Source organism: Chelmon rostratus, chromosome 13 (assembly GCF_017976325.1).
Source record: "Chelmon rostratus isolate fCheRos1 chromosome 13, fCheRos1.pri, whole genome shotgun sequence".
Lineage (NCBI taxonomy): Eukaryota > Metazoa > Chordata > Actinopteri > Chaetodontiformes > Chaetodontidae > Chelmon > Chelmon rostratus.
In genome coordinates this window covers 15,273,672-15,295,114 of record NC_055670.1, presented here as the reverse complement: position 1 = coordinate 15,295,114, position 21,443 = coordinate 15,273,672, and the positions used below count along the sequence as shown (strand labels likewise).

Genomic DNA, 21,443 nt, shown 5'->3' with positions numbered 1-21,443 from the left:
TGACCGGCGCGATGAGCCGCGGAGGAGACGCAACAATGATCAAAAACACACAGGCACACAAAAACATTTAGACTAAGTTGAGCACGAATCACGCCCGGTGAAGGGTTGTTTTAATGATCTTGCATTATCAGAGCGATGTGTGCAGATGACGGTTCACATAATTCAACGATATGATGGCATAAAAGTGAGGTTTTATGGTTGGACTTCTGCATTGTCATTATGCATGGGCCATTTGAAGGGCAGATACTCATCCACGGAAATGACAACTTCTAACTAACAATAGTTTCGTTTCACTGGAGAAAGCACCAGAAACAATCCTTAGTCAGCTGTAATACTGGCACCTCCTTACGTTTCGTTTTCATTCAAAATGGCACTTGGGTGGAAAACGAAAGAAACGAGGACAGTTGACACAGAGCGTGCGCTTTTAGGGCTGGACATCAGAAGCCTTTATGAACTCCGGAGCTGTTGTAACATCCTTAGTTTGTGTGCCAAGCTGGGACACAGCAGAACAGCAACTCTTCACAGATATGACTGAGGTAATGTGACTTTACTACTGCATCACTATTAGTTTTAATTACTATTATTATTATTAGTTATTTATCAGCATCCCCCAGTCACTTAACATAGTGTGTAGGTATGTCTATAGTGTGTGTAAATGAGGCATATGGGGGAAATACATGCAAAAATGACAGCAGTGTGAGGGAGAGTTTCTGCTGAAGAAATGTGGAAATTCATCCATGAAATGATAAAGAAAAGTTCATTTGTTTCTGGTTTTAATTTCTCCAATTCTCCTTTTTGTATTATTTCTTAGATTTTATGAAGCACCTTTGCACTGATTGATTAATTCTTTTGCATACTGGTTCCTACACTCACTTATTCATCTGTATTTCCTCCTTTTAGTGGGAGGCATTACTGTACTCGAAAGTACAGATGCAGAGGTGTGGCCAGCATCAGTTTCTGCCAGGAAGCTGGCGCAAGAGCTTTTTTTTCAGGCTGCAATGATATTATCACATTGTCAGAGTAGTTGCTTAAATAATTGGTGTGAGAGGCTCAGGTGAGGCAGCAACATCAAATTCAGACTTCAGTAGTAATAGTCCAGAGGAAGGCTGGATGTGGAACATCAAGTTTAAACTGAGAAAAAGGGACAAGTGGTGCTTACTGCAGAGCCAAGTGGGTGGTCCAGCCCCACTTCTCTGGACATTATGCTTAGGGTGAATGAGAGGGACTTGAGATGAGCCAGTGGGTGAGTTGACCCACCTCCTGTCTCATGTGATCATACATTCAGGAAGCGCCAATCATTTCTATCTGGCTGTGATGGAGAGAAGCACTGGGGGAAGGGCAAAGTATTTATTTACACAAGATAAAATACTTGGCTAAGAAAGACAGGTTTCGTTTTTTGTTTTTTTAGCATGGTGACTGTGGAGTAAACTGAGCCAGTGGTTCCAAAAAATGTTGGGACACTGTGTAAAAACCAAACACTATGTGATAATATGCCAATAATATGGATTTGAACCTTTGAATCTGCATTTGTGGATGTGATTTGTAGCAGGTAAAATAACAATAAGATTTACTGTATAATATTTTCCTTCATTCTTAAAATGATATAAAAAAGAAAAAATCCTGAAACTTAAAAGAAATATCTGCAATGAAATATTTTTGGATAAACTCTGCAAAGTCTGACCTAAAGTGAAAGCAAGTCCAAAATAAATGGAAAACATTTGCAGTCTTTACAAAATGAGCAGTCAGATGAAATTTCCTGTTTATATCCCCTGAGGAAAGTTTTCGCTGAGGAATAAGCAGTTGAACATGCACCCGCAAGTTGGGCCACAGGAACACTTTTTATCGTAAAATGACAATAAAGCAGTCAGACCTTCAATATCCATTAAGTCTGATTGTGTAGGTTTTTAAACTAAAACATTAAAACAAACATTCAGCCGTTCTAAAGGTTGTTTATCCAAGCTCAGGCCTCACAGCTTTGTGTTAACACAATCATTGCCAACGACTACACTGATTTCGTTTGAGTTTGACGCAGATAAGAAATTAAGTTTGTTCTCTCTCTTTTGCAGCATCCAACCCGAGAAGGATGAGTTCGAAGTCAAAGAAAAAGCCTCGGTGAGTTGCCCCTCTGTCGGTTTTTCATTTTGTGTGCTAAGTGATGACGGGAAGAGGCCACCTCTTGTTCTTTCATATTGAATCCAATGGAGGAACCTGCTATTCTGATTCAAGTCGTGCACTAAATCAATATTTGAGTCTATTATATAGCACAACTGCAAGACACTATTCAGCACAGGTGAGCAGCGTGCTTCGTAGGCGGGCGAGGTCAATGACTGTATCCTGCTGCCTGCCTTCCTACAGTCATGCGCAATTGGCATCCATTTACCACCTATAGAGGACGCAATCTCACAAAATACAGAAAAAAACAAAATATGAGTGCAAGCAAAATAAACTTAAATATGGCTCCTACACTGACAATGATTTCTTAAGAAAGTTATTTATCAAATAATCATGTAGATTGCCTTTTTTTTTTTTTTTTTTTTTTTTTTTGCAGACCTAGAGACGCTCTCTGTAAAAGCTTTTGAATCATAGCATCAACGGCTTTTACAGATCATTAGAATCTACAATGGAGTTTGGCATGATGAGAGAAATGGCCAATGACACATGTATTAGTATTACGTGTCAAGCCTTTCTTGACAACAAATCATAACATGTGATACAATCTTCATGCTACTGGACAGGTTCGTCCTGCAGAGCAGGTTTGATGAACAGACGTTGAAAAAACCTGCTGCATAATATGCAAATATATGCATAACAATGAATAATGAATTTAAATCATTAGTATAACTAATAAAACTTGGATCATATTTATATTGCTCTTGTTGAGTGAGTACAAGTGCTGTGTGTTGCCATAGAAATATGTAGTAGTTGATGCCTGCTTGATGCATTATTTTGACCTAATGAACTCATTTCAAGTCAAGCACTTCAGGTTTGTGGCAAAACACGAGAGTCAGATATAGGTACTGTTCAAATTTGACTCGACTCTCAGATCTTCCTACCACAGCTGCCTCAGGAGGACTTGTTTTGAATATTAACTCCAGTTTCTTTTTAGGTGAGACAAGGCAGCTTTATTTATAGAGCATATTTCATTACAAAGAAACTCAGTGTGCTTTACATTATTCCACTTAAAGTATTCACTATGCTGAGCACAAATCCTTTTTTTAATTGGTCAATATATGAGGCTAGAGCCAGAGTTTTTCTTAACATGCAAGTTATTAGTCACACGGCATCATAAGAACCTCTATTTCCACTAATGAGATGAGTAACCTCATCTGATTAACGACCAAATATAATACGAGACAGAAATGGCTGTATCTCAAAAACTACAAGGAGTTAAAATCAAAAACTTTAATTTGTAGCCACACGTCTCGACAGTTTCCACAGCACCACCTCGAACAGAAAGAAATCTGTGAGGCTTTTCCTTACCATGATAAATGTAGTTGTTAGACATCAGTGGGTTCAAAAAATGAGACATACAAACATAAAGCATATGCAATGTAATGGCATAACAGTAAAAAAATAATGAAAAACAGCATACAGTATATTTATACATACCCATAATATCTTCACACACTCTCACACCAACCCTGTGACCTGAGAAAACAGCATGGTTTTTGAGCTTAGCTTTAGATGTATATACAGTTATTATGGATCGCAGATAATTCCAGAGGGCAGGTGTACAGGAACTAGAAGCACCTCTACCAGCTCCAGATCTCATTCTGGGTACGTCCAAAAAGCCACCGTTCAAGACCGGAGAGGTCAGATGAGGGTGTAAGTCAGAAATATACTGGGGAACTGAACGTGTCGTGGCTTAAAAACCAACAGGAGGGTTTTTAAGGGAATCCTCTGTTGAGGAGGAAGCCAGTGAAGTGCTTTAAGTGTTGGAGTGATGTGATGATGGTTTCTTGTACCTGTACTAACTCTGCGTTCTTTGTTCCTCCTGCCATGTTTAGAAAGTCCTTCAGGCCAACAGCGCCGCCCTTCATAGACTACCTGAAAGATATTCTACGCCGATATCCAGATGGTGGACAAATTTTGAAGGTTGGTACACTGCTCTGTCAAGTACTGGTAATAATAATCACTTTATATAATATTTCATATTCCCTAATTGATATGTAACCCAATTGTTCTTAGATAATGGAATTTTGGAAGTCTGTGTCTTTTGGTATGACCAGCATGGTTGCTAAACGTGTTGATTCTGCTTCAGTGTACTGTGAATCCTAAAAACAAGTGTATTTATTTAATTTAAAGACACTTCGGGTAAGAAAAATGAAAAAAAAAATCATTTCTTTTCTTATGTGTCACATTCAATGAACCCATTTATCAGATTAGTTTTGATTGTATGAAAACCTGGATGGGCCATCACTGAGGGACCACAGATGAACAAATGAGCTTCTGGCAAAATCTTGGTGCAGTGAATGTATTGTGCATTGTCACCTTTGAACAAAAATAGCAAAAAGAGGAAGACTGTGTCTGCTTAATGCTGCTGTGATGGTTGCAGCCTCCACAATAGAAATATCACGACAGATTATGGCGTGGGATGTAAACGAGCCTGTTTAAGACTCGCTGGCTGCTTTACAGGAATATTTCTTATATTGGAGTCATACTGAGGAATTTGGCAAAATGTTTAATCATATTTTATTAAACTTATTGGCTTCAGCAGTAAAATGAGACAAATATGATTCCCTGAATTTAATCTGACTATTGAAGTTTTGTATTAGAATTAGTTCATTTTGCTTTATTGGGCTTTTGTAACAATACTTGCTTTTTGCATTGCAGATGATTTTAATTCATGGTAGAATTTTGTGGCTACATATTCTCATTTAAACTTTGATATCAGCTTTGTGGCCTGATGTCAAGATTTTCAAGAAGGCAGCTTTCTGGTCTTCTTCTGGGACGGATTCAGTTGTTGAAATTGTTGTGAATAGACACCTTTTTCTCTCAGTTTCTAAACAGATAACATATCACTAATGTTCCTACTCCACCAGTGGAGCTTATTGGAAGAAGATGATACAAAATATCTTTTTCTTACCCAAAATACTCATAATTTGGTGTAAAGAATTATTGTAGGAAAAGCACAGGTGTTACTAATAACAGGAACAATGGCTCTGCTCTGTTTAAGTGTTCCAGTATGCCATGGCAGTGAGCCAGCATGCACCATAGCAGGACCCTGAAACCAAACCAGCTAAATGGAAATCAGCTTTCATTAATGTTATTAGTGACGTTAGTGACATCCTTTGCACTGTCTAAACAGTTAATATAGAAACACAGTAACACTGGATTGTAGCAAACAATGTTTAATTTAGTCAAACATTGGCATTCGCCTACATTTGACCATACATTGAGTAGCCAGTTTATTAGGTACCAATCATTTCTCACTATAATTTAAGTTTCTATTAGACGTTTCTCACTGTGGATATTTGACCTGTCAAACATGGAGACTACTACTACTAATCTGTGGGGGCCAGCTTTGGAACGTGGCACAGCCTGTTAGTTTTCGCCTGCTACATTCTGTTAATGGTTATTGTTTTTATTTGCCATCAGGAGCTGATCCAGAATGCAGACGATGCTCGAGCCACAGAAGTGGTTTTCATCCACGATGAGAGAAGCTATGGGACTGAGAGCCTTTGGACTGATGAACTGGGAGAATACCAGGGTATGCAGGATGTTCAGAGAGTAGCGATGTCCTGGTTATCAACATCAGTCGTAATTTATTTTTTAACAAAGATATACATGAAAAAAAGATAATTAGATCAAATAGGAGGTAGCCTAATGACACAGTTTTTTTAGCCTACCCCCCCACTTCTTGGATTTTGTATGTTTTGCTTGTATTCATGTGGGCTTCCTCCCATAGTTGAGTGTGGCTGACCAACGAGAACATGTGTGTGAGGTTTTGATTACCACAAAAATCATGATCACTGGATAAGACGGTATTAGAGTCTGATATGTCAGTCATTTATTTTCAGCAGCTGTAAGGCAGTCACTGGTTCGTTGGGACTCATTTCTTTTGTTTTTGCAAAGGTCCTGCTCTCTACGCCTACAACAACGCATCGTTCACTGATGACGACTGGCAGGGAATTGTGACTGCAGGGAGGAGCATCAAGCGCAATGACCCAAACAAAGTCGGGAGGTTTGGAATCGGCTTCAACTCTGTCTACCACATAACAGGTGAAACTGTGTACATTTACCGCACATATGCTTAGTAGTGTACCAGCCTCAGTTTAAGTTTTAGTCTTCAGAGAAGTACTGATTGGACAATGTTTGATTTGCTTTTTTCACAGACGTGCCATGTGTATTCAGTTCTGGGCACCTTGGCTTCATGGACCCCCAAGAAAAAATATTTGGAGAAAGAAATGAAGATTTTCTGTGGTCTTTGGATGATGCAGAAGACCAGGAAGCTCTGATGACAATGCATGATCAGTTCCAACCTTTTCGAGATATAGTTTCGCTTGTAAGCAAACAAGAATGGTCAGAAATCGTCACGGAGGATCAGCGCTTTGACGGGACAATTTTCAGGTTCTCCTTGCGCAACAAGAAATCAGATATTTCAGATAATCTCTATGACTCCAATAGGGTGGCCGATCTTTTTGACAGCTTCATTGCGGATGCGGACTTAAGCCTCCTGTTCCTGAAAAATGTCACCTCTGTGTCGCTGATACACATCAACATACATGGCACTGTTAACACCAGACTGGAAGTGAAATCATCAGTCCTTACAGATGTCGTTTTGGAGTCAGAGAACGAGTTAATCATTGAGAGTTCGACGAGGTTCAAAACGATAACTCTCAGCTCAGGGAAAAACAAAGAAACAAAGTGGCTTGTGACAACATGTACCATGAAAGAAGGCAATGTAGAAAATCTTGACTCACTGGCAAAAAAGTTGAGCTTTTTCCCGCAAGTTGACTTGGCATTCCCTTGTGGTGAGAAGAGAGACTGCAGTGAAAGTAGACTGAGCTGCTTCCTCCCCCTCCCAAACAATGAATCCAACAAGACAGGACTTCCAGTTTATGTCAATGCATGCTTCGGCCTCACAGACAACAGAAGACAAATCAAGTGGCAAGAGGAAGACCAGAAACATGACGAACACGCTGTCTGGAATGAACTCCTGATGAAGGAGGTGCTGCCATAGGCATACCTCATGATTATTCAAGATGCTATCAAACTTGCACAAGAGTCCATTCTGCCTGTGTCGTCCGTGTACGATCTGTGGCCAGACATCGGCCAGATAAAGCACAAAGAGAAATGGTACGCTGTTGCTCTGGATGTTCTTCAACACTTATTCAGACATAACGTGGCTGTCCTGTCTCTCGCGAAAGATGAGAGAATGTTCATCACTCCGTCAGAGGCGGTGTTCCCCTGTAATGGTCCAACAAGCCCTGACATATTGGCTGCCATTAAAAGGACTTTGGTTTCCTGTGGAGAAAATCTTGTCACTTTACCAGGGACTGTTGCAAGAGCTATACATGAGGCCTATTCACAGCTCAGCACCCTAAAACATGTGACTCCAGCTTTCCTAAGGGACACTCTGCGCAAGACTGGTGTGCACACCATCTCTAAAGACGACAAACTCTGTCTTTTGGAGTACGCTCTGAGCGATGGAAGATACAGAGAACTCGAGGGTCTTCAGCTGCTTCCACTCAGCGATGGCTCTTTCAGATCTTTCACAAACAGAGAGGAGGACACTGCTCTAATTGACAGCAATGAGTTTCCAAGGTAGGGTTTTCATTTTTTTTCATTTACCCTTAACAGTTATGGTATTAAGATAACATGTTGGCAGCTGTTCCTCAAATACTGATCAGCTAACACTTTCTTGCTTCAATATTTTGTTGCTATTATTTTACTTTGCTGGATTGGATTAAGACTTTAATAGACTAATAGATCTTTTTTTTTTGTACACTAAACTTTGTACACTAAACTTGCATGCAAATGTTCTTGCTCTTGTTACATGTACAATGATCAAACTTATCCTTTGTGCAGAGTCCTGCTACCATGCTGCAAACACCTCTTCATCCTAGCTGATCTCAGTCCAGACTGCAATGCCCACCTGAAACAACTGGCCAGAAAAAGTAGGACTGTCATTTTATAAAATCCACTAATTTAAATGTTATTTGCATCTGTCATCTGCATGTTTTCACACCTCACATACATATCTTTTATATATATATCGTTCTAAAATATATTTTTCAGACTTATTCAAGGTCAGCAACATTGATGCACACCAGGTGGCTGAATATACAAGGAGGTATCTGCCACAGGAATGGAAGCAGATGGGGACAGAGCTTGTTACCTGGGACATCAGCAACAGTCAACATCCACCCTTTGAATGGCTCCAAGAGTTCTGGAAGTTTCTCAACACTCGCTTCAAAGAGTTAAGTAATTTCACTGGACTGCCATTAATACCAGTCAGTCCTCTGTCTGTCAGTCAGCCAGTATCACTAGCAAGACTACAGAAGAACACCACCCTCATTTTTCAGAAAAGCAAGCAGATTAACTTGCCAGACCAAATAGCTCAGTTGGTGAACAAAGTCGGTGGCACAGTGGTGAGAGGAAACGAGTGGCTCAAGCATGAAGACTTAGACTCTTACGTGCTGTGCCCATCTCCAAGGAGTGTCATGAAAGTCTTGGCGAATTTAGATTCTCAGGATCTTATCAGAGAGCTCAAGACTACCTCTCGGAGAGCACGAGAAGAACTGAAAGATTATCTCTCCCGTCTGGATTCTCTCTCAGTCAGTGAGAAAGATTTACTCTCAAAGTTGCCTCTGTTTGAAACCATGAAAGGCTCCAGTGTTGCAGCTCAATCGAAACAGGCTGTTCTTCTCATTTCTGGCCTAACAATACCAACAGAGTTCCCCATGCCTGAGTCAGTTGTGCAGTGCACAACTGAGGCTGATCGCAGACTGTTACGGCTGCTCAAAGTTAAACTCTTGGACACAGCTGAAGCAGCCACTCTCCTCATTGGCTGTATTGAGAAGGGGGCTTGCAGAAAAGAAGACACTGAGAAAATCATGACTTGGATTTTACAGCATGGTACTATCCTTTTCTCTCAAAACCAGACCTTGAAATGCAAATGTATGGACCTGAGGTTCATTGAAATGAATGGAGAGCTGAGAAAAGCCTCAAGCTTTTTTGATCCAACTGTTCAAACTTTTAAAGTAATTTTTGAGTCAGATTTCTTCCCCCCAACTTCATACACTCAGACATCGCAGATGCTTAAAAGTCTCACAGATCTGGGATTGCTAAATAAAGAAGTGGATGTGTCACCGGAGCACTTGTTGCGTGCTGCCACACTGATTGACAAACTGGATGTTGACTCTCATGCCGAGGCTCTCAAAAGGGCACACGTGCTCCTGAAAATGTTGGATACGAATGATCTACTGTCAAAGTTTTCTCACGACCAGCTTCAGTGCCTCAAAATGCTAAAATGGGTCCCGTGCACAAAATCCCCTGATGACAAAAAACACTGCAATGACAAATCTCAGAAAAGTTGTTTCTTCTGTCCAGATGAAATAAGACATTCTATGTATGAGAACATTGTTGGGCATGTAATGCCTCTGGTGGGAAAGTTCAGTGACAGAGTTGCCAGCAAACTTGGCCTCAAACGCCTACCCCCACCTGAAAAAGTGATAGAGAATTTAGCAGTCTTGACATCAAAAGCACAGACAATGGCTGATCCTGACACAAATGTGGATTTCAAAAGGAAGCTGCGTAGCATTTATGAACACATGCAAGACCACATCTCTGAATTTGCAACAGTGATGAGCAAGGACACTCGCTGGTTGTGGAGCCACGACCAGTTTGTATCAGCACAGGATCTGGTTCTAGACTATCCACGCAATCTAGATCTGAGCTCCTACATTGGCAAAGTGCCGAAAGAATTTCTACCATACAAGAGGTTGCTCCAGAAATTTGGCCTGAGAACATCACTTTCAGATGAAGAAATTGTTGGCATTCTTCATTCTATCCAGCAAACCATTGAAGACAGGCAACAGCCATTTGCAAGTTCCTCTGAGATAAAAGTGTCAGTGGAAATTCTTAACTGGCTGTGGAGAGAGAGGAAGACAGTTGAAGATGACATCCCAGTGCCAGTCCTCACAGAGGGTGAACAGTATACCCTTAAACCACTGTCAACAGCAGTCTTCTGTGATGTAAGCAAAAATGGGTTGAATGAGCTGAATTACAGCCAGGAGGAAATTCATCTCGTACATGAGGAAATCCCAAAAGCAGCAGCTGAATGGCTGAACATCCGATTTCTCAGTACCTACATCCTGGATCCGGAGTTAGTCGGAATCGAACAGTGCGGACAATCTGAACCGATAACAACGAGGATTAAAAACATTCTCAAAGAGTATGATGAAGAAAGTGACATCTTCAAAGAGCTCATTCAAAACGCAGAGGATGCTGGGGCAGAAGCTTGTAAATTCATGGTGGATTTCAGAGTGCACAAAGATACTCCTGAAAGTCTCATTGACCCTGACATGATCCTTTGTCAGGGCCCTTGTCTTTGGGCATTTAACAATGAGCAGTTCACAGCTGAGGACTGGGCAAATATTGTCAGAGTTGGCTCTGCCTCGAAGGAAAACAAGGTGGAGAAAATTGGAAAGTTTGGACTTGGATTCAATACTGTGTATCATGTGACAGATGTTCCTTCTATCCTCAGTGGCAACAGTCTTCTCATACTTGATCCAAACGTAACTCACCTGAAGAAGCACATCAAACATAAAACAAATCCTGGAATCAAGCTGAATCTGAGTCAGCAGCGACTTTTTCATTGTTTTCCTGGTCAGTTTGGACCATATGAACGCATTTTTGGTTGTAATTTCACCAAACAAAGTCCCCCTAAACCCTATCAGGGCACTCTGATCAAACTACCTTTCCGAACTGAAGAAGAGGCTCACAAGTCGGAAATAAGCACAAAGGTGTATCACAAACACAATATCATTACTTTTCAACAGCACTTCACAGAGAATTCCCGAATTCACCTGCTGTTTCTGAGGAACATAAAAACATTATCTCTGCAAAGTTTATCAAAAGATGTATCAGCTCCACCAAGAGATGATGAAATGGAAACCGTCCTCACCGTTTCTAAAAGCACTGTGAGTACAATGATGATTCCTGATGAAACCAATGTGTCAAAGCAGCGTCAAGCTGAGAAATCATTGACGAAACTTGATGGAAAATGCAAAGAGGTCATTGACTGCTGCACAGTCAGCATTGTCCAGATAACCAGTCAGCTATCTGGTGTTACTGAATCCCAGTCCTGGCTCGTGTACAACTGCTTTGGGACACATCAGTCTTTAAAAATGGCCCTTCAAGAAAACAAGCAAGCCAAGTTCTCTTTGCCCATTGGGGGGATTGCTGTGCCTTTGCAAAATGATCCAGAAACTGGGAAACTGGCCTCATTACAAACAGATCTTGTTGGACAGGCATTTTGCTCCCTTCCTCTTTCCATTCACACTGGTCTCCCAGTCAATGTAAATGGAACGTTTGCTGTGACGAGCAACCGAAAAGGTCTGTGGGAGAGTGGCGTGAAACATGACTGGAACAAAGCCCTTCTTCAGGATCCTGTAGTGACAGCGTATGTTACTGTACTCCTGGTGCTAAAGAAAATGTCTGAAAAAGAGCAACTGGAGACTTACAATTATCACACCTTCTGGCCTAACAGAGAGAAAGTGAGCGAAACTTTCAAGCCATTGGTGGATGCCTTTTACTCCATCCTTGCCCAGACCTCCACTGGTCCAGAGCTCTTTAGTGATGGAGAACATTGGTGCTCAATGAACAGTGCCATATTTCTACACGAGAGCATTGAAGAGGATAAAGACATCAGTACACTTGCAGTGCAGGTGTGCAAAAAGCATGCAAAAGCACCCAACCATGTTGTCCCACTTCCACTGTGGTTGAGAAATTGCTTCAAACAGGCTGGCCTAGCAAAGGTTTTACAGAGCAGAACATGGGACTGGGAGAAGTTTTACCAGGAAGCAGTGTTTAACAACCTTGGTACCATGGATCCTAAGAGTAGAGATACTCTTGTGCTGCACGCTATTGACCTTAATATCAAAGAAATTGACAATCTACTGGTTTGCTATCCATGCATCCCCACAAAAGGCGGACAGCTCCAGTATATCAAGAAACTTGTGAATCCGTCAGGGAAAGTGGCCTGTCTTTTTGAACCACAAGAGGAACGCTTGCTCGGTGGAACCAAAAATGACTTTTGCTCCCCAAAGAGGATTCAGCGCTTGTTGGAACTTGGAATGGCAAATGACCATCTTCCAATGGATGAAATCACAGAGAAAGCAGGCACGATCAACAAAACCTGGAGCACTGACAAAAAGAAAGCATATGTGCATTTGAAGTGCCTTCTTGAACTTATGAAGAATCACATGAATGACAAATTCTCTCCTCACTGGGAAACACTGAGGATGACTGAATTTCTCCCAGCATTTTCCCCGGGTGATACAAAAATGGAAAGAAATGTAACATTAAGAAGGCCCATTGATATCTTCAGTGACAAATGCTCCCTACTCGTTAACATGACACAAGCTGTGCTGGATCATACCAATCTGAAGATACACAACACTGATCCAGTCCTACAAATTTTGGGAGTTCATGACAGTCCAAGCCCAGAGATTGTTCTTCAGCAGCTGCAAGTAACATATGAACAATCTCAATCCATTGACAGCTCCGTGCTTCTCAAAATAGCCAGTGAATGCTACAAGTTTCTGGATCAGTGGCTCTATGATTCTGGGAATTCCAGTTTCATTTCTGAGAGGGCAAATTCATTCCCATTCATTCTTGTCGGAAGTACATTTGTAAATGTGAGCCGCGTTGCAGAAACTGGGCAATTTGAAGCAAAGCCCTATCTGTATGTACTTCCACCTGCCTTTGCTAGTTTCAGGAGTCTCTGGGAAAGTGTAGGCGTTGAAAAATGCTTCACAATCCATCAGTTTCAAACCGTGCTCCAGGAATTGCACTCTCGGCATGGCAACAAGCAGCTGCCAAAGAGCGATCTATCAATTTGCATCACAATTTTAAACACAGGAATATATGAGGCCAAAGACAAAACAACGGGTGACTGTCTGATACCCAATGAACATGGTGTTTTACAACCTGCAAGTGAGATGTTTTACAATGACAGTGCGTGGATGCCAGTCGCCTCAGGTGTCACATTATGCCATGAGAAAATTCCACGTGTTACAGCTCGCTACTTTGGGATCAAAACTACCAGGCATCATACTCTGCAAAACCACACAGTTAATACCATTTCACCATTAGCTTTTCAGTTTGAACAGCAGGAACAACTAACTGTTCGAATTAAAAACATAATTTCAGCCTATCCATCAAAGAAGGATATCCTTAAAGAGCTCATCCAAAATGCTGATGATGCAGAGGCAACGGAAATTCACTTTGTTTGGGACAAACGACAGCATGGCAAAGAAAAAACATTTGGGAAGAAGTGGAACCATCTGCAGGGCCCGGCACTGTGTGTGTTTAACAACAAAGTGTTTTCTGATGCTGACCTGACTGGCATTCAGCAGCTGGGAGAAGGAGGAAAGCACAACTCTCCAGGGAAGATAGGAAAATACGGAGTGGGATTCAACTCTGTTTACCATCTCACTGACTGCCCCTCGATCCTCACTGGAGATGAATTACTGTGCATTTCTGATCCCAATCAAAAGTACATTGAAAGTTATTCAGACAAAGCACCACATGGCATCGGCTACAAACTAGCTGAGACTTTCAAGAACATGTACATGGATGTCTACAAATCCTTTCTCCCTGACAAATTTCCTCTTAAAGAGGGCACCATGTTCAGATTACCTCTAAGGATGGGTACCATGGCAAACAGCTCAAAAATATCAAAGCAGGGAGTCACTGATCATGACATGAAAGAACTGTGCTCTGCTCTCTCTGAAGATCCTGAAGGACTAATTCTGTTTCTGAAAAACATCTGCAAAATCGAAGTCCATGAAATCGATGAACATTCAGGGACACTCAAAACCATTTTTGTGGTTGAAAAAAGTCTACCACAGACAAGCAGAGAAGAAAAAGATGCTTTTGTAAAGCTTCAACAAAATGCACTACAATCAGAGAAGCCAGTAACACCACACAATACCATTTATGGAACCATGATTTCAACCTCTGACAAAAGACAAACTAAATGGATCATTGCAGAACAGTTTGGCTCATTCAAAAAGAGTGGAGAAAGAGACGTAACACTACCACACAAACTACCCCAAGCAGCAGTAGCAGCGCTTGTGAGCTCCAAGATCTGCAAGAGTCCAGCACCATCCAGCCATATGGATTTCAATGGAGAAGCCTTTTGTTCACTTCCTTTGCCAGGAAAAACTGGACTACCAGTGCACGTCAATGCAAACTTTGAGGTAGATTCTGCCAGGAGAAGCCTTTGGAAAGAAGATGGGCAAAGTGTAAAATCTAACTGGAATGAATTTCTGAAACAGAATGTCATCGCTCCACTGTATGCAGATCTCCTTCATTACATCAGCTGTAACATTCCACGTAAGAAAGTCTCTCTTGCATATATTGAGTTACACTTGAGTAGCTCATACTTGCGTTTTTGGCCAGCTGTGTCCAAAGATGTTGTTAAGGATTGGCATGAAATGATACATGAGGTATACAGATCAATCAAAGAAAGAGGCCTCAATGTAATTCCAGTGATGAGGAGTTCAACATGTCTAACTGCAAACCGAGAATTTAAGGAGTATTCTTTTGACTGGTGTAATGTCAGAGAAACTGAGTCAACTAAGGCACCTTACCTGACACACTCAGTAAGTGACGAGATTAATCCCATTTTGGAAGATCTTGGAATGACATTGGTTCCTTTTTCCATGAAAATGCAAAAAGTTTGGAGCAGTTTCAAATCTGCTGGCATCAATGTGAAAGATGTGACTCCTTCAACTGTGCAAACTTTCCTGAGAGAGAAGCCCCTCAGTGACCCAGCCCAAACATCTAGGGATTTACCCCTGCCCATAAGTGCCACTCTGATCAGAGATGAAACCAGGTGTTCAAAGCTGCTGACTTTCTGCTTAAAGGAGTTTGAAAATGGCTTGAAAAAAGTTACCAAGGACAATTCCAGCTTACTGAATGGGCTTCCACTTCTTCTCACAAGAGATAAAGTTTTGAGAGTGTTTAATTCCAAATCTCCCAAACTGATATCAGGATATGAGAGTCTGTTCTTTGGCTACGAGGACCAATTTGCAGATTATCGAACCAACCATGGCCACATAGGTGTTCTCCAAGATTTCAATCTTGTCAAAAGTTTGACAGTTCCCTGCGCAGTGAAATATCTGAAGCCTGAAATTCAGCAGCTTCTCCAGAACTGTGAAGTTGATGCACACAGTGGTCTTCATGTTCCAAACGAGACAACATTGAAGTGGTTGAAATCACTTTGGATGTTTTTAACAAGCCAGATAATACCTACTACAAGTAGTAGTGGAGAACAAAGTCTGACATTAAGTGATGTGAGGCAGCTCTTCAGTGACTGCTGCATTTTGCCTGTTGTGTGTCCAAGGTTGAACAACAAGCACTTCCTCCAAACAATGAAAGACATGCCAAGTGTGATTCACTTCTCCTCAGAAAGAGACATATCAGGCATCCTCTTTAAACTTGGATTTATGAAGCTTGACAGTGTATTCTTCTCTGAGATACATGTAGACCGACATCTACATTCACTTCTACACCCTGAACTCATGGATGTGAATGATAAAAGCTCTGTTTTGGACCAGGTCTACAACATAAACCACTCAGAGTTTTCCCAGCTTTCCAATGATGAGATGAAAGAGCTCCAGCGTTTCCTCCAGGATGGAGTATCCAAGTGCAAAGACAATCAAGACTACCAGAGAAAGCTCAAATCCCTACCATTATTTGAAACAATACATGGTAACCGGGTGAGGATTGATGGACCTAAAGAGGTATTTATCCTCAGCAGCATGCATTCAGTGACATTTCCAGATTTGTTCATCCTGGCCCACAGCAAGAGCATTTTTCTCCGAAACAATCCAGAAAACTGCAGTCTGTCACAAATACTGAATATCCAAACTCTGACTGACTTGGAGTATTTCATGAAGTTCATTCTGCCAGTTATACACACACTCAAAGAGAGTCAGCTGCTTCAATGCCTCAAACTGCTGATGTCACTACAACATGATTTCTGTTATTCCAAGTATAAGGACAAAATCATCTCCTCAATGAAGACGGTGAAATTGATTTGCAATTCCCAAGGCAGATTGGAGACAGCGTCATACTACTTTGATAAGGGTGTCGAGCTGTACAAGAAAATGTTGCCCAAAGAGAGATTTGTGCCTGAGAGATTTTGGACTGAGTTGTGTAAAGGAAATCCAGAATCAGTAAAAACACTAAAGGAGTTACTCAGAGAACTTGGAATGAAGCATGTTGTGTCAAAAGATGACATAATAAATTTTGCATACCAGGTAGAATCAGAAGTAAAAACAGACTGTCAGCTTGACGAGTTGAAACTGAAATCATCATTAGTTTTCAGAGCAGCCTTGAATATTGTGAGTAACGACAAAAACAAAGAGGAGAAGTTGCTGGAGGACATAGCTGACATCAAGTTCATTTTTCCCGAGAAAATTGACAAAGAACTGTGCAACTACCACCAACCATTTGCTGCTGAGAGAACTGCCGTCAAAATCAGAGGATCTTTGATTGAAAGCGATCCCAAGCATCAAGAACTGATCTGGTCTTCAATGCCAATTATACATCTACCAGTTTATAAAACAGCGAAGCTCCTGAAAATGATGAAAAATGCAGGAGCTCATGAGCAACCACCTCCGGAGAGTGTAACCAGTAACATGAGCAACATCTGTCAGTCGCTTTGTAAAACTGACCACTTGATCAAAACCCGTGCTAACGTGTTTCGAAGTTCATATGCCTTCCTGCAAGCAAACAGGTTTGAAGGACAACCACTGGCTGGGCTTCCTGTTGTGTTGGTTGAAAAAGACACAGAACTTGTGAGGACTGATGATGCGTGTCTTTCACTCCCTCATGACCTAGAGTTCAGACCGTATCTGTACAGCATTTCTCCAAAGGATGTCCTGTTCGCAGAGTTCTTCAAAAAAATTGGTGTAAAGGACAAACCTTCTGCAGTGCACTATTGTAATGTTCTGGCAGCAGTTTATGCTGATTCCTGTGATAAACCACAGCTAAACCCAAACCAACAGATAACCGTGAAACGTGCTGTTCACCAGTTGTTTCGCTTGATCAAAGCTCAAGGAAAGCAGTCCCATGTTGACGATGTGAAGAGTTTGTATCTCCCTGCAGTAGATGGTAAATTATACCCGTCATCCACACTCTACTACAACGACACAGTGTTTGAGATCAAAAGGTTAGAAGGTGCGCTGAAGAATAAGTTCCTGTTGATTGAGAGGCTCAGTGAATGTCATCTGGGCAGTGACAGGTTTGAGCATCATCAGTTGCTGCATTTGCTGCCTCAGAAATTTCTGCCTAAAATGCTGTCAAAATTCACTGAGGAGAAAGTTGAGGAATTAAACATGCAGCTTTGTGAGCTTGAGCCCGACTGTGAATTTAGTGGATGGTTTGAGAGACATTTGTCCTCAGTAGCATTCAGACATGGATTAATTTGTCTTATCAGAGAACAGTCGAAGGGAGAAATAACACAAGAAGATGCCGCTGGCATGTGTAAGAAGACTTTCGGCAGTATTCAGATTGTCTGCTGCAAAAGCCTGGAAACAAAGCTCTGGCTGGACAAACAGCCACTACACAAAACTGCCACTGAAACGGATGTCTACGTCAAACAAGGGCAACAAGGTTGCATCTTTTACTTAAAGCACAACAATGACATGGTCCCTAAGGTAATAAATGATGTCAATATGACTTTGACAGAGGTGATTAATGTTCTTTTAGGTAACAAGATTGCATCAATTCACCTTCAAGTCCTGGGACAACTTCTCATGTGTGACACTCTGAAAGATGTTCAGAAAACTCTGGCTAAGAATGGGATCCATGACAGTGCTGAAACAGAAAGCTCTGTCCTCAATCCACCACCCCCCGGGACAGATATTCCAGTCAAGTGGCATGACTCCTTAGACATGAACGTCCTCAATAACTTTGAAGAGGGGGAATATGTTGGCTACAGCACTAACAACAAGTACATTTATGCAGTTATTGTCGAAGAACTGCCTGGGCACTCTGGACCATATTCACTGCGATACAGAATTGAAATCGGACAGGATGAGCCAATTGAAGTCAGTTGTCTTGACCTGTATCAGTTTAAACGACAAAAGAAACCAGAAGCTAAAGGGAGGACTGCATCTGCTGAGGCTTCCTGCATGGAACTGGAGCCACTAGCAGGAGCTGTGCCACATTCTTCCCAACCATCAGCTGAAAGTTCTTCATCTGCAAGATCTTCACCGACCTCTATTGATGAAGCTAAAAGGGAAATTGACAAATGTTTGGAAGAGATCTGGACTCTTCCTAAGGAGGAGAGGCATAAAGCCATCAAACGACTGTACCTGAGATGGCATCCTGACAAAAACCCCGAATGCCAGCTTCTCTCCACTGAGGCATTCAAATACCTGCAGAATCGAATCGATGAGCTCAACAAAGGCAAAGGCAGTGGCAAAACTGCAGGCTCGTCCCATTCAAGGGGAAATTCAGATTTTAGAGACTTCTATCAGCAGTGGAATCAGGAGGCCAGACATCACAGAACTAGCCGAGAGAGATTCTCTACAGGCCACCAGTCCTACAACTTCTGGACCCATAATGAACATGTCCCGAGGCCAAACAGAGAGGAGGCCCGACGCTGGTGTAAACAGGCTCGCTGTGATCTCAATGCAGCTTACAAAGACGCTGGTGGTGGGAGTACAGAGTGGTGTCTTTTCAAAGTCCATCAAGCAGTGGAAAAGTCTCTCATAGCTGCAGAGTACAAAAGAAATGGTCAGCATCCCACCAGTAGCTCCATTTCAGTCATAGCTGCACAAGTTTCGCTTTACAACGCCCAACTGAGAGGTCTGCCTCAAATTGTGGAAAAGCTGAAGACGCTGGGAGTAGACGCCAAAAAGACTCAGTATCCCAACTGCCATCCATTTCCCCATATTCCAAATGGACAGTTCAAATCAGAGAATGAACTGTTAGCACTGAACAAAGCATCTGAGCTTCTCTGTAAAATCGAGGCATATGTGAATTAGGGATTTGAGAAGAAGAGACAAGTTGGCAGTTGACTTTTTTAACACGTTAAAAATGATGTGATATTGAAACACAAGCAATTCCATAATTTCTTCTGCAGGACAAATATAAGAATGATATGACTGTTATGAATATTCTGAAATGAAAAGGTTTGTTTTGTTAATGACTCTACTGATTGGCAATCAATGTATCACTATATGAATTTGTTATGAAAATGCAAATCTCTAAGTATTTTGTGCATTGTAGTAGACATTTATGACTGCTCACTGAGGACGAGTATAATCAGTGTATTACCTTATTATGAAAATTCAAGTTTTTTTTGTCCCATTGTTGTACACATTTATAATTTCTTCCTGACCTATATAATCACTATGTTACTTTCTTAAAAATATGTAAATATCAAAAGTCTTTTTGCAATGTTTCTGACTGCTGACTGGGGACCATTATAATCAGTGTATTACCTTATTATGCAAATGCAAATTTTGAAGCATTTTCAATGTGGTAAACATGACTGCTCAGTGATGATCAATATACTGTTACTTTCTTATGAAAATGCAAATAGCAAAAGGGTTTTTTTTAATGTTGTAAACATGTATCGCTTCTCATCGATGATCAGTATAATTACTGTTACTTTCTCATGAAAATGCAAATGTCAAAAGTTTTTTTGCAGTTTGTTAACATTTATGACTGCTCACTGAGGACCAGTATAATCAGTGTATTACTTTATTATGACAATGCAAATATTGTTGAATATCATAAGTTTTTTAGCAATGTTGAAAAGGGACCTGCTCACTGATGACCAACATAATCACTATAGTATTTTGTTTAAAAAATGTACCATAATTTTTTATTTTTTATTTTTTGCTATGTAAACATTTAGAGCTACTCAGTAATTACCAATCGAATCACTGTATTACTCTCTTACAAAAATGCAAATATCAGAGTTTTTTTTCGTTTTGTTTTTCGTGTTGTTGTCGCTGTATGGCTTTGTTATGGTTTGTTATCATTTACAACTACTGAGGATCACTATAATCGCAGTAAAAAAAATGTTTTGGGAAATGCAAATATTAATTAAATTAGAGGTATTTTGTCACCATAATTCATTTTGTTACAGTAGTATCAGCTTTTACCTTCTGAAATTAACAAAAATAAATAAAATAATGAAATGAAATCAAGGATGACTGCATTCATATTTTTAAATGTCATAGTGAAATGTGGCTGGGGTAGACACTGTCTTACTATAACGAGTGAATTTGTTATTATTACCTTTCCTTTTCTGGATGATATTAAGGACATCTTAAAGGTAATGTTGTAGAGGAATACTCTGATCAGTGAGGCAATCAATTGTGATTGTGTATGATATCACTTAATTTTACACAGCATACCTGCATATCCTCTTGCTTGTTTTTCCATTTCTAAACTCTACATCTCTCTTTGAAAAAGCATAATCAATTGCTTGTTTTTTTTTCATTGAATTATTTGCAATATTAAGTACTGCCACCAATAAAAGACTGCATTAAATCCGTAAGCTAGAGTAACAGAAATTCTACAATAATGCCTTGGAATCTGTAAAAGTTGCTTCACTGTTGTACCTCAAATCATAACAACTCAGTAGGAGCTAGTGGAGATCTTTTCCAATTGGACTTGAAGTCATACGTCATGAAATTATTGGAACAAATTATTTGATGTGGCTTTTCTGGGCGGCCAGTCAGATTTCATGGCCACCTGGGCACACCCCCGAAAGGGTCAACATTCTAGGATGAAAACATGGACAACACCCAAAAACCAGCTATTTAAATGTACACTGTGCCATGAATACAGATTGGTATGCCTCTATCCTGATTGAGCTTGCTGTGGTAGGGACTTGTTAATCACAAGATAGGCACGCCCTAAGGCATATCCTGCTTTATTGTCTTTTTTTTTTAAATGGGACCATATTTTACAAAATAATCATCATTCTGCATTGAATGAGATTTTAACACATTGATTGAGACAATAAACCCATTTAGGAAACTGTTTCCTGAGCTAATAAACCAAGTGAGACGTACATTTTCTCATAGACTTCTATACAATCTGTCAGCTTTCTTTTTGCAGCCAGTGTAAATGAACCAGGTCTGATTCTGCGAAGTGTGATGTATTGCACAGTCAAATGCTCCCCCAACATTATTCATATTTATCATTTTACCAAGTATGCTGCTGTACACTTTCAT

General features: G+C 40.7%; 2 protein-coding genes across 2 annotated transcripts; both read left to right on the top strand.

Moving 5' to 3' along the window:
- Nucleotides 1-492: 492 nt before the first annotated feature.
- Nucleotides 493-7,183, top strand: LOC121615814 (sacsin-like). Its single transcript, XM_041950259.1, has 6 exons — nucleotides 493-536; nucleotides 2,067-2,112; nucleotides 4,008-4,095; nucleotides 5,599-5,710; nucleotides 6,076-6,222; nucleotides 6,336-7,183. The coding sequence occupies exons 2-6, from the start codon at nucleotides 2,084-2,086 to the stop codon at nucleotides 7,181-7,183; spliced, it is 1,224 nt and encodes a 407-aa protein (XP_041806193.1). The 5' UTR covers nucleotides 493-536; nucleotides 2,067-2,083.
- On the top strand, nucleotides 7,095-20,404 carry si:dkeyp-118h9.7 (sacsin). The gene is made up of 3 exons (XM_041950258.1): nucleotides 7,095-7,767; nucleotides 8,032-8,120; nucleotides 8,242-20,404. The coding sequence occupies exons 1-3, from the start codon at nucleotides 7,193-7,195 to the stop codon at nucleotides 19,233-19,235; spliced, it is 11,658 nt and encodes a 3,885-aa protein (XP_041806192.1). The 5' UTR covers nucleotides 7,095-7,192; the 3' UTR covers nucleotides 19,236-20,404.
- Nucleotides 20,405-21,443: the final 1,039 nt, after the last annotated feature.

Excerpts from the sequence above, each read along its gene's own strand:
- LOC121615814 (XM_041950259.1), top strand. The coding sequence starts at position 2,084 with ATGAGTTCGAAGTCAAAGAAAAAGCCTCG. Across the intron at positions 2,113-4,007 it reads AAGTCAAAGAAAAAGCCTCG|AAAGTCCTTCAGGCCAACAG; the intron begins GTGAGTTGCCCC and ends TGCCATGTTTAG. Across the intron at positions 4,096-5,598 it reads ATGGTGGACAAATTTTGAAG|GAGCTGATCCAGAATGCAGA; the intron begins GTTGGTACACTG and ends ATTTGCCATCAG.
- si:dkeyp-118h9.7 (XM_041950258.1), top strand. The coding sequence starts at position 7,193 with ATGATTATTCAAGATGCTATCAAACTTGCACAAGAGTCCATTCTGCCT. Across the intron at positions 7,768-8,031 it reads GACAGCAATGAGTTTCCAAG|AGTCCTGCTACCATGCTGCA; the intron begins GTAGGGTTTTCA and ends TCCTTTGTGCAG. Across the intron at positions 8,121-8,241 it reads GAAACAACTGGCCAGAAAAA|ACTTATTCAAGGTCAGCAAC; the intron begins GTAGGACTGTCA and ends TATATTTTTCAG.